At 47.0% G+C, this 13,070-nt stretch overlaps 1 protein-coding gene across 1 annotated transcript; it reads right to left on the reverse strand.

Annotated features, from left to right (window-relative positions):
• Positions 1 to 676: 676 nt before the first annotated feature.
• Positions 677 to 1,702, reverse strand: LOC116833206 (olfactory receptor 52P1-like). Its single transcript, XM_032794551.1, has one exon. The coding sequence runs from the start codon at positions 1,700 to 1,702 to the stop codon at positions 677 to 679; it is 1,026 nt and encodes a 341-aa protein (XP_032650442.1).
• Between the last annotated feature and the right edge of the window lie 11,368 nt (positions 1,703 to 13,070).

The following is a 13,070-nucleotide window of genomic DNA, read 5'->3' on the forward strand; positions in this document are numbered from 1 at the left end:
GTTATTCAATATTCTCAAAAGGCCAAATAAACAATGTCAGATTTACTCCTCCAGTCTCAGAATAAAATGGTACAGGGAAAAGATTGTATACAATACCGGTCTCTGGGAAGCCGTCTTGTGCAGCGATGTTACATTCACTTTACGCAGAAAGCGCACTCCCCAAAGTTACATACATCAGCTTTTATCATTTGTATCAAGATGTTAGAAGTTACACCTACCTTTACATATCACTGAAATTATGCCCTTCAGTTTGACACCCTTCCCTAATCAAAGTGGTGAACTATTGCGGGGAACTTTCTTGGCTTCTGCACTACCCCAGGAGAATCGATTAGTGAAAGGGTCTGAGTCCCTACTCCCAGTCCCTTTACCCAGAGGTTCACCTGAGCTTAAGGACACCCCTCCACTCTCCCATGTAGTAGAGTCCTTGTAACCTCACCGCAACTGGGCCTAGGATTATGCAGGTACTTATGAAAAGCCACCTTGTTTAAGTAAACTGCAGTATCCTCTGGTGGTCTGGAAGTGACAGAAAGGCTGAGTGACAATGTTTGGATGTGGGGGCTGATGGGTGACATTGAAAAAGGTTGGGTGATGGTGAGGGAGGGAATTCATCAACTCAAAGCGCAAATCCTGGGGATGAAGTTTATTAGGCTTTGAACTTCCACAATGCTGAGCTCAGTCAAACTGGGACAGAGCACCTTTGATTATCGAGGAGATAGCTTTCCCCTTCTTTTTGCACAGATTTCAAATCCGTGGAACAATGTGAGCACATTCTGAAGGTGCATTTGACCACTTTGTCACAAAGCTCTTTATTTTCGACCCCATAAACGATAGGGTTGAGCATGGAGGGAATGAGGAGATGGAGGTTGGCCAAGATGATGTGAACGTGGGGAGCGATGCTTTCATGAAGCCGGTATGTCAGAGTGGACAAGAGGCCTGTAGGATAAGAAATCAGCATGACAATGAGATGGGCTGTGCATGTGTTGAGGGCTTTCTCGTAGGCTTTCTTGGAGGAGATTCTGAGGACGGATCTGAAGATCAGACGGTAAAACAGGGCAATGAGCCTCAGGTCTAACCCCATAACTACAAATGCTGTCATCAAGCCGTATATCCTGTTGACTGTGATGTCTTCACACGACATCTTTGCCACAGCCACATGGTTACAGTAGGTATGGGGAATAACACGGTTGGCACAGAATGGCTGACTGCTCAGGAGCAGAGACATGGGCAGAATGAAGAGCACAGATCTTAAAAAACCCACTAGCCCTAGCTTAACTATTCGTGCATTGGTGAAGATGGTGGTGTATCTCAGATGGTTACATATGGCAACGTAGCGATCAAAGGCCATTGTCACAAGGATGGCTGAGTGCATCATAGTACCCGCATGAAGGAAGAACATCTGGGTGAGGCAGCCACTCACTGTAATGCCTTTAAAACTGAACCCAAATATACACAATGCCTTTAGCACAATGGAGGTAGACGTTCTGATTTCTACAAGTGCCAGCATGCAGAGCAGCAGGTACGTCGGCTTGTGCAGGGTCTGTTCCTTGCCTACAACAAACAGAAGCATGACATTTCCCAACAGGCTGATAATGTAGAACATAGTAAAAGGGATGGAAATCCAGACATGAGCAGGTTCCAGGCCAGCGGTGCCCATTAGGATGAATGTTGAAGGGTCAGAGGAGGTGCGGTTGAAAAGTTCCATGAGATGGTTGAGGTCTCGATCAGGTTTAGAAAGGCTCAAAGGAAAGAAGTACAGGAATGGGGTTACACAATTAATAATTAATAACATGGTAAATATTTTATAGTTTTACCATCTAGAAAGGGGTTGAACAATGAGATGGCAAAAGTTACAGAAGGCACCACATTATTTAGGTCCTAGTCAAGTCCAGAGAGAAATCCTCAGAGGGAGCTAACCAAGCCAGGTGAATGGGCAGCAGGATTGGCAGTTCTTGAGCTGGAATGACGGCAGCATAGGCTGGGAACGAGAGTATAACAGGGGTCAGAATATGGTAGAATGAAGCAGCTGAGGGACAAAGTGTGATGTGTTTTCCCTCAAGGACCCACCTGGAACCAGGGTACCTCCGAGCCCACTGACTCACCAGCTGAGGCTCCCTCTCTCAGTGTGTTACTGGGACAGCTGCAAGACCTCCTCCCAGTCCTCCACCCCACCAACATCCCCCAGGCAGAGACACACCCAGCGGCAATTGTATGAAAGGCTCCCTGACCAGCCATTGCATGAACAAACAATAGAGAGGCTACAGCAAAATAACCTCCAGCCTCCCCAGGCTAGAACCTCAGAGCTGTATTGTCCTGCCCTGGCCAGACTCTGTGATCAATATGAATTTGTTAACCCAGTTCACCCTTCCTTCACTGAGGGAAGGACAATGCACACTTGTGGTAAACCAAGCTGAGATTTGGGCCCCAGACACTTCACCTAAAGGCAACCCCGGGTTTAGATTAAATTACAACCAAGTTTTATTTTCCTAATGGCTCATTGTGCTGAATAGGCCCTTCCCAACCAAGCCTTTCGAGACAAATTATCTGTCTAATGGGTGTTCTCCAGGTGTAAATACATTTTGAAATTGCAAGAAATATTGTACATGTCAAGCATTGATACAGCCTACCAGCCCATGGACAAATAAGTGGGAGATCAGCTGTCTGAACTGCATCTGCAGAAAAGTGGAAGCCTGGCAACGTGCCCAGGAGCAGCTCAATCTGTTTTGCAGTGTATGAGAAACGGAAAAACTCTGGTGGGAGGGAGAGAGGATGCTGAGACTAGGAGCCAGTGTGAATAAATTTGTGTGAATACACATACAGAAATGGGCAATGACTGCCTAGGAAGGAGCACTGTTTGGAAAGGGGTCTGGGAGTCCATCTTAGTGGATCAGAAGCTAAATATGAGTCAACAGTGAAATGCTGTTTGCAAGAAAAGCAAACACCATTCTTCCACTCTACTCCACACCTGATTAGGCTTGCTGGGAGTATTGCATCAGTTCTGGGCACCACCCATTTCAGGAAGATGTGGACAAATTGGAAAGTGTCCCGAGAAGTGCAACTAAAATTATTAAATGTCTAAGTAGAATGTTACCTCTGAAGGGAAAAGTAAAAGTTACTGTAGACTCCCCCTTAATAGCTTCAAGCAGCCAGTAGGTGGAAGCAGAACGCCTCACGTGTACAGTAACCCTGAGCTTTTGAACTCTCTCTTTTCTTCTCGCCTCAAAGCAGAGAAAACTTGCTTCTAACCAGTTTACGAACTCTGAACAGATAACAAACCGCGAGTTTGACACCTACCAATCAAGTGGTTAACATGGCCGCACAGGTCTTTGTCCTGAAAGTGTAATAAAAGGCTTGTGATATGTTGTATAGATAAGGGTCTTTGTACTAAAGTACAAGGTTCTCCATTTTTTTTGTGGCAGAAAACAGCAACTTTTCCTTATCCCTGTCAGGCTGTTATTGGCGTCAGCTAGGCAAACCCGATATTTGATAACAGTTTTTTTCTGGCAACCCCAGATGGGACTCTCCTAGCTGGACATCGGACTCCGGATGGCTGTGGGGAAACTTGGAGCGGCGCCAACTGGGTGTTTAGCCCCTCTTGCCTCAGCTTCCGCTGCAGCCCCTGGGTTATGATTCCCGTAACAGTCCATGCAGATTCTCAGGTGGCAGGACTCCAGACAATTCCCTCTTCTCCGTGAGCATGAGAGAAGAAGAAAAATAGACCCTGGAGAAACTACACTTTTGAGAGCTTCCCCTGAGTGAAGAAATGATTTGCCGATCGCCCAGGGGCTCAGATTGTCAAGGCAAAACACAGTCTTGCAGACTCTCAAGCCTAGCAATTGACGATGGCCCTATATTTTCTGTGTGTAATGTACTGCCATCTGCACACATGTGTGGGAATGACTGCCACAAGATAGGGGATCAAACCTCATTTTCATTAATCAGAGCAATGTTCTACTGCATATCACCCATGACATTTTATTATGTAGGCCATAAGCTTCTGAAAATTCATTTTCACACTGTATCAGCTGGGGTAGCCGTGTTAGTCTGGATCTGTAAAAGCAGCAGAGAATCCTGTGGCACCTTATAGACTAACAGACGGGTTTTGGAGCGTGAGCTTTCGTGGGTGAATACCCACTTCGTCAGACGCAGGTCTAGAAAATGCGTCTGACGAAGTGGGTATTCACCCACGAAAGCTCACGCCCAAAATGTCTGTATAGTCTATAAGGTGCCCACAGGATTCTGCTTATTTTCACACTGTGAAAGCCAAATGACTTGATCCAAACTGATGCAAGCCCACTGTGTGGAAAAGGCTTTCTTCACCCAGAATCTAGAATAAAAGGTACTTGCCAATATCCGCTTTGTGAGATCTAAAGTGGATATATATTTGGGCAGGTCTCAACTCTTCAAATAGTTTTATCTCCTCTCTGCATTGGATAAGCATCAAATGTCAAATACTGTGTTAATCTTTCAGAAATCGATGCAGGAAATGGGTTGTGCTATCTTGTGTTAGAACTAACTCAATGGGAATGCCACACTTACTGAGTGATTTCTTCACCAGTCCCCAGGTCAAAACCAACCTGGAGTTCATCTCACATCGGTATCCCACATTTTATGAGGGAACAGCTTTGGAGTTTCCTAATCTGTTGCCTTGGGGCTGTAATAAACGTCTGTCTCAAATCTGGACTTAGAGTTCAACATCTGAGTGTTTATCTGAACCTCCCCCAAGCTCACTACCAGCTTGGATTTTACTTCGCTGCCACCAGATAAGAATTAGGCTCTTATCAGCCTGGATTCCCCAATACTCCTTGGGGGACCCCCTCTGTGGACTCCCCAACTTTCTTGGGAAGACCCCCCCAGACCAGACCCTGGGTCTCCCTATATCTCCAACGGGAAAACAAGTTCCTCCCCCTTGTCTCCTCGTTATCTGCTCCCCCCCACTTCCCTCCCTGGGTGAGCCTGGGCGATGCAGTACTTTAACTCCTTGAAGGCAAAAACAAAGAGGGAAATCACCCTCCCCTTGAGGCGATGCCTTCAAATCTAGTAAAGCTAATATAAAGAGATTTTCTACTCCCCTTTCCTGTAGCCTCACCAGAGAAAAAACCAAAAAACCTCAACCAGGTTTTAAAAAGAAAACTTTATAAAAAAAGAAAGAAATACACAACAATAATACTGCATTAAGAAACTCAATACAGGCTCTTGCTTATAAGAAAATATGAATAAACAGTCTGATTTAAAAGATAGTAGCCAATTAAACCAGTCCAGCACAGTACAACACACATGTAAATACAACACAAAGCATATAACAGCCTATTTGCCTTTTGTACTCACACTTTGTAGGAGAAATATTAGAAAGAAATAGGAGTTAGCAGGAAAGTTGTTTCCTCCATAGCTGGGAGAAACAAAAGACCTAGAGTACACAATTCCCGCCCCTGACTTTTAAAAAATCCAGTTCTCTGATTGGTCCTCTGGTCAGGTGTTTGGTTCCCTTTGTTCACCCTTTACAGGTAAAAGAAAATTAACCCTTACCTATCTACTTATGACAGGGGCTATTTCAGTAGGGTGGTATTTAGGTAGTTGTGCCCTGCTGGGGTGAGAACACAGTGGTAAGGAATCAAAGAACTGCTACATCTGGATCTTTCTTCAGGTCCCTCGCCATGTTTGTGTTACACATGCCGGGAAAACTAATTGGGTTCCAGAGGGTATGAGTGTGACTGGGGCTCAGTCTGGGAGCCATGGGAACTGATGCGCCCCTCTAACCACCCAGCTGGAGTTCCATGTCATGTGGTCTGGTCACATGCCCTTGCATGTGCTCCCTGGGTCATAACAGGCATTATCCAAAGACTGTAGTATTTTCTGGAAGACTCACCAGGTGGGAGATAAGCTTCTCCTATGGTCCCACCCATGGTAACCCACATTCTGTCTTGCTACTCCCCTCCGCTGAGTTCCCTGCTGCTTCTCACTGAATCCTTCTTTTCCTCCTCCATGAGCCCCCACAGCCAAGTCTATCCCCTCCTCGACTGCTTGTGGCCCTCAGTAACCATGGCATTCCTTGAGTCTTCACTCCCTCTCCTACACCCCCTCTGCATGGCACTCCATACCAGTAAACTCGCTGAGCCCCTCCACTCCTACATCCCCAACCTCCCGCCTGAGGCTGCTACCACCTGCTGCTCACCACTGAAAAACAGAACCACATTTCAAAGTGGGCCCTGCCTCTTTCCCTGCTCTTGCTCCTATGTTCCATCCCCCTTAGCTGAATGGCTCCAGCTTCTGCAGGCTCAGCAGCACAAAGAGTCCCTACCTGGGCCAGGTAAAGGAGCCAGATATATCAACCAAAGAAAAGAGACATGCAAATGCCAGAAGTGAGTAAATGGTGCCAGGTTGAAAGAAGGAACATTTCCGAGTTATGAACACTCTCCGTTTCCAATGTAACTGAATGTCTGCAGCAAGAGGAATTTCTGTTTTGCCACACTAACAACTGGTGAAGAGACTTCTAAACTATGAAATAATTTTGCTCAAGACTCAGGCCCTGGTTGGGGACATAGTTTTGGAATTTGCAGCAATGGAGCACGTCTCTGATAGGACGGCATAGCAGGCTTGTGACAATGGTACAAGAAGTCACTCCCTCAGCAGCCTGGAAACATCATATAATCCATAGTCAGGCACTGATTGCTAAGAAGGTGTCAGAGGAGCCCAGCAAAATTCTTTCAGGTCCAGAAAATATTATAAATCCCTCTCTGGTTAATTCAGGGGTTTTTACCATTTCATCTGAAAAGATGGGGGCAAACTGCACACAGTGGTTGTTACACTCAGAAAAACATTGGTTGTCATGGGCTTAGAGGATGACAAGATGTGGACTGCATGTGGAATTGCTTATATTTCTTGACAATGCTATGAATATGGAAGCCAGATATGAGAGCAAGGACAGCTGTTCCCCCTTAACTGTCTGCAGCCAGGGGTGTATCACAAAATACTTTGCTAGTGACAAGCAGTAACCCCCACCGGGCCCTGTTATCACTCAGCACAACAGCATGTGAAGCCCCACACCCACCTTCATTGCATCAATGTTCACTGAGCCACCCATGTATCACACAAAAGAAGGCACTAGCCAAATCCCCCCAGCTCCCCGCACTGTCCCTCAGGAACATACTGTCTGGCAAAGTTCAAAGTGGCAGTGCAGATTTATTAACTGGTTCCCCACTTCATCAATGGAAAGTGGACATATCCCAGCTTTTGTAAACCTGAGTGGGTTTACCACACACTTCAGGGAAAGTGACTGGTTAAGATAAACAGTTACATTTAATGACTGCAAAAGACAGATTTTAAGTGATTATATCAGGGGTCGGCAACCTACAGCGTGCAACTGCCTGCCACGGTCCCGGGCCCCGGCCTAACTCAGCCCCCCACCACCACTCTCCCCTGCGAGGGCAGGAGGCCGAAGCTTAGTCCTGCTGCAGCCAAGCTTCCCCCATCCCCTGCTTCTTACCCCAGTCTGGTGATTTCCTGCCCCTCTCCTCTCCATCCCTGCGGCAATCAGTTGAGGGCCCTAACGAGGGGGAGGGGGAAGAGAGGAGACAGCGAGAGGTAAGGAAGGGTGGGGAACAGGGCACATCTCTCCCAGCCCCCTGCCATGAGCACCCCACACCCAGCCCCCTGCCATAAGCCGCTCATGGCAGGGGGCTGGGAGCACCCCCATGAGCTGAGCACCCCAACCCTCTGCCCTCTCCACACCCAGCCTTCTGCCCTGCACCCCCACCCCAACATACACCTAGCCATCTACCCTGCACCCCCCACCCCAACACACACCCAGCCTTCTGCCCTGCACCCTCCACCCCAACATACATCCAGGCTTCTGCCCTGCACCCCCACACCCCCAGCCCTCTTTCCTGACTTTTGACCCCCCCAGCCTTCTGCCCTACACTCCCCCACACCCTAGCCCTCTGCCCTGATCCCTGAACACCCTCCCGCAGCCTTCTGCCCTGACCCCTGAACCCCCCCTCCAGGTCTAGGGTCCCAGTCGCACGCCCTGCTCAGTCCACTGCTGGGCTAGGTGAACAGAACCCCAGGCTGGCAGCGAGCTGAGTAGGCTGGAGGCGTAAGTTCAGCATTTGAATTTAATTTTAAATGATGCTTCTTCAACATTTTCAAAACCTTCTTTACTTTATATATGTAACCGTTCTGCCAGGCCGAATTGACAGCAGCAGGGCTTGCTTCAATACATAGGGGTCCCTTCCCTACAACGTAATGCAAAACCAGCTTGAACCCCGAGCCCATGACCTGGGAAAATCTTACACACACCCCGGGGCTCCTCAAAGAGGCAATACTTCCCCTCTCTCAAGCACAGAGTCTTGGTGTAACAGAAAAAGTTTAATTTCATGAGATAAACAAGAAGCATTAAATTGGGAAAACACCTCAACCAGAGCTCATAGACCAAACCGTGAGCAAAGACCCACCCCAGGAAATTGGGCCGTGTCCTTTTCCCAGGGTTCTTGAGTCCAGCAACCCACAAATCACCCCAAGACTCCAAAGTCCAATACCCCAAATGTCCCTAGAGTCCAGCAACCCAAAGATCACCCAAAAGTCTCAAAAGTCCCACAATCCAAAAGTCTCTGTCCCAGGTCAGTGCAGCCCCAGAATTCGAGAGTCCATCTGTAGAGGTTTCCCCGCCCCAAGCCTGTGTAGAAGGGACACCTTACGTGCTCTGGGGCCAACTGTCCTGCCTCTCCGTGGAGTTCTGCTTCCGCCTTCTCCACAAACTGCTCCGCTCTACCAGCCACTCCACTTTGCTCCTCCAGCCTTCCTCACAAATTGCTCCACTCCGCTCAGCTCCACTCCGCCAACTGCTCTGCTCCACCAGCCATCCCGTGATCCACTCCAGCCGTTCCCGCAAACTGCTGTGCTCCACTCACTCCGTGGCTCCACAAACCGCCCTGCTCCGCTCTGCCAGCTGCTCTGCTCCACAGTATAGCTTCAGGCTCCCCCATTAGTTAGCACAGTGCTCTCAGCTCAGCAATTCCAGCTCTTTAGTGATTTCAGCTCACAGGAGGGGAGCCCCAGTACTAGTGCACCACTAGTCCATAGTGAGTTCAGCTCAGTAACCTGTATCTAGATTTTTAAGGGAATCAAAAATCAGCTCTGATCTTCCACAGTGGAGAGAGGAGTAGGTGGAATTGGTATTTCTGGTTCACACAAGGCATCACCAAGTACAAATATCTATCCCCAACCTCTCTCAATTCACTGGGTTTTGGAATCCACGTCCCTTGTCTGGCAAGTGCAATTTAGTTGATAGTGAAACCCTTTACCATAAACAGTTTCTCAGTTCCTCATTTACTTAATTCAGGGTGACAACACTTTATTCCTCCTGCCCCAATAACAAAGAAATGGGGGATCCCACAGCTGTGAAAGTAACCATTTTAGGCTGGCGTGGGCTATGCTAGGCAGAGTGGGTGTGCCTGTGCAAACACGATCAGCCTCTGAAATTCTTTTCCACACTCGCCATAATTCACCACCAGATGAATGTGAGGGTGGAGCTCATCCTGACTCTGCTTACACATACAATAGTTTAGTTATATAATATAGACTTATAGAAAGAGACCTTCTAAATATGTTAAATGTATTGGCAGTATGTGAAACCTTCAATTAGAGTGAATAAATGAAGACTTGACACAGCACATCTGAAAGGTTGCTGATTCCTGGATTATATTATGATGTGGCTATTCATAGAATCATGGAATATTAGGGTTGGGAGGGACCTCAGGAGATCATCTAGTCCAACCGCCTGCTCAAAGTAAGACCAGTCCCCAGATTTTTACCCCAGTGTGCCAATGACCCCTCAAGGACTTGAATTCAAACCCGGGTTTAACAGGCCAATGCTCAAACCACTGAGCTAACCCCCATGATATCAGCAAAAGCACGCAAAGTCTGCAGGAGCAGCTGGATGGATCAGCCAACAATTGGACACATTTACATTTTATTCTCCAGAATAGTGTAAAAGAATCTTAACCTTGTCCAAAGAGGAGAAGCAGAGCTTCTGGTGGTGGCTCAGGTGATGGACATTTTACAATAGTCAGGGCTCTCAGTGTTACTGTGGATTGTTATAGCTATTGACCTATTAGTACGTACACTAATTCTGCAGTGTGTACTGTGGTGTTTAAGGAGGGCACAGATCCATGAAGCACAACTGCTAATTGTAACACATAAAGCGATGTAGGTCCTCCAGTACAGTGTAACAGATAGCCCAGAAACAACCTTCTCAGGCCCATTGCTGTGGGAAGTCTGGAACTCTAATTTGAAAACTTGCAGTCTGCCCGTATGAGGGAAGATTCAGGACGTCATACTGCACAGGGGGTAGTGGGCAAATGAACCACCAACACATTCCACCTTGATACCTGGCCCTTTCAGGAAATGTGCCACCCTATGCCTATGCTCTTCTCAGGAGACCTGGGCAGAAGGGTCCCAGAGGAAAAGAGAAACAAAATCAGGTGGAGTGTTAGACGTGCTAACGACTAGGTAAGCTTTCATGCCTGTATCAGGGGTTTCATCTGAGATAGAATTCTGTGTCTTGTTTGACTGTTTGATTTTTGATACTCTTCTATCAATATATTCTTATTACTTTTGCCAACGTATGTGACAAAAGGACAAAGAGACTGCGTGTGTTGTTTCTGCCTGGCCACAATGGATGTGTTGGTATAATGGAACAGATCAGATAATTATGCCTGCCAAGGAGGAGGGAGGTCGGGACACTGGGAAACAAGGCTCTATGGCATCAGGGTTTGGGAAAGGAGGATACAGGAAGAGGCTCTGTGGCATCAGAGCTCAGAAGGGACACTGGGAAACAAGGTTCTGTGGTCTCAGATTTCTGGTACATGTGCTTGCTGGACACTAATGCGAATAAACATCACATTACTGCACTTGGGACTTCTTGTCTTCTGCTTTTGTGTGTGTTTGTGACAAGAATCAGGTGAGAGCGTGATGGGAAAGTCCTCTAATGCCTGGTGTCTGCTGTTTGTACTTGCGTGGCTTAGGTAAGCCCTCAGGTAGTTCAATAGGACTTGTTTGATCCCTTACCTCTGTGTTCTCGCCCCAGCAAGGCATTCCTATTTCAAATACCACCACACTCAAATGGCCAGGGCAAAACATCAGGCAAACTCCGTGGCTGTATCTCCATAAAATGTGGGATACCTTGTGAGATGAACTCCAGCTCATTTTGGCCTTGGGAGTAGTGAAGGAATCACATAGTGATGTGGAGAAATCCCACGGTACCAGTTCTGCTGCAAGATGGAAAACCCATTTCTGAAGCCATTTTGGAAAGATCAACACAGTATTGAAATGTGATGCTTATTGGTGCAGACAGCAGATGAGTGGTTAGAAGAGTACAGAGCTGACAGATATGTATCCTCGTTAGACCTCACAAATGGATACTGGGAAGCACCTTTGATGTCAGAATCCTGAGAAAAGAAAACCTTTTCCATGCCTTCTCCGCCTGCATCAATTCACACATCCTGTTCTTTGGCCTCTAAGAGAGTGGCAATGAATTTCAGAGCTAATGGACTGGATATTACAACTGCCTGGGCGATATGTAGCGGTCCGCTGCTATGGTCAATTGAAAAGCGGTTTGGTCCCGTATCTTGTGGCTGCATTCCACATATAGTGCAAATGACAGTACACTGAAGAACCATAGTAATTGCTAGGCTGAAATGTCTGCAAGACTCAGTTTGCCCTGACAATCTGAGCCCCTGTTATCAGCAAATTCTTTCATCAGTCCTAGGGGAAGCTGTCAGGCTGAAGCTCTCCGGGTCTATTTTTTTTACCCTCCTGCTGCTCCTGGAGCTGAGGGAATTCTTTGGGAGTCCAGGCCAATCGGAGCATCTGCAGGGACTGTAGAGGGAAATGATAAAGGTCGCTGCCCAGCACGCTGACTGTCAGACATGTGAGATTCATACACTGATTCTCAGGGCTCTGCATTCCTGTGACTGTAAGTTTATTTCCTTTCTCTGCTGAGCAGGATTTTGGTGAGTTGCCTGTTTCTGCTTTAAAGTTAGTGCTGAGGGCTAAGGAAGTGTTTAGGAGTTCAGATCAAGAACCATTGGGCAGGGATTCACCAGGACAGCTACTTGGACTATATAGTATTATGAGAAACACCAAGGGATTTACTTGGTAAAATTGGAACTACAAATGTGTTAGAAATAGTTTAGACAATTATTTTTTTTTAAGATCAATTCCTTGTCTCTTACCTTTTCCTTCTATCTCTTTGAGTAGTTTTGTGTAGTTTTTTTCTGTTTCGCTCAACTTTTCCAGTTCAGCAACTTCACTGTCCTCTTAGGAAGTTCAGCCAAAGCCTTTGCAGTGGGGACCAGTGTTACCAGAGGGTTCACTGCAAGAATAGGTCACACGCTGGCCAGATTCTGCTCTCACATTCTGCCTTCAGTCAGTCACTCCAAATTGACAATGGCCTCCCTTAAAGCAAAATCAGGTCCCTTGTCTTTTGGAATCCACATCTTTCATATCTGGTCTCAGAATTTCACATAACCTGGTGACGGAGGGGGAGGGTTATTTCAGACTCTTTCAGCACACTAACAGAATAGACTATCTGTAGCAGGACCAGTGTCTGTAATTTCCACAGCTCAGAGCTGAAAGATTAACAGGTTAAAGGGTGAAATTTTGTCCCATTGAGAGGACCCTAAATTGATATGTAGGGGCTTAGATAAATGGTGATATTTACAACCACCAGGATCCTCCAGTGACTTCAACTGGAGGCATCCTGTGGCCTCTAAGGATGGGTGAGCTCGTTTGGAACAAAGAACTGACAGGAGAGTTGCTCAAATCTCAAACCCACAGGCTTAGAGGTTCAGAACAATTAGAAGAACAATTCTTTTTGTGGGGGAGAAGGGGGTCTGCTCTTTCCATATCACTACATCTCTGGTTCTGGAGAGGATGAGAAGAACTGAAAAGCAGTAAAAATAAAACCATGTTTCTGGTTCAGAGGAAACCAGGGAGGGTTGGAAATCTCACCGGAGGAGATCCAGGTCTGTGTGTGTGTATGGGGGGGATGGAGATGTGCAGAACCCGGATCACAG

The sequence above is a fragment of the Chelonoidis abingdonii genome, unplaced genomic scaffold (assembly GCF_003597395.2).
Source record: "Chelonoidis abingdonii isolate Lonesome George unplaced genomic scaffold, CheloAbing_2.0 scaffold0681, whole genome shotgun sequence".
In the NCBI taxonomy this organism is placed as follows: Eukaryota; Metazoa; Chordata; order Testudines; family Testudinidae; genus Chelonoidis; species Chelonoidis abingdonii.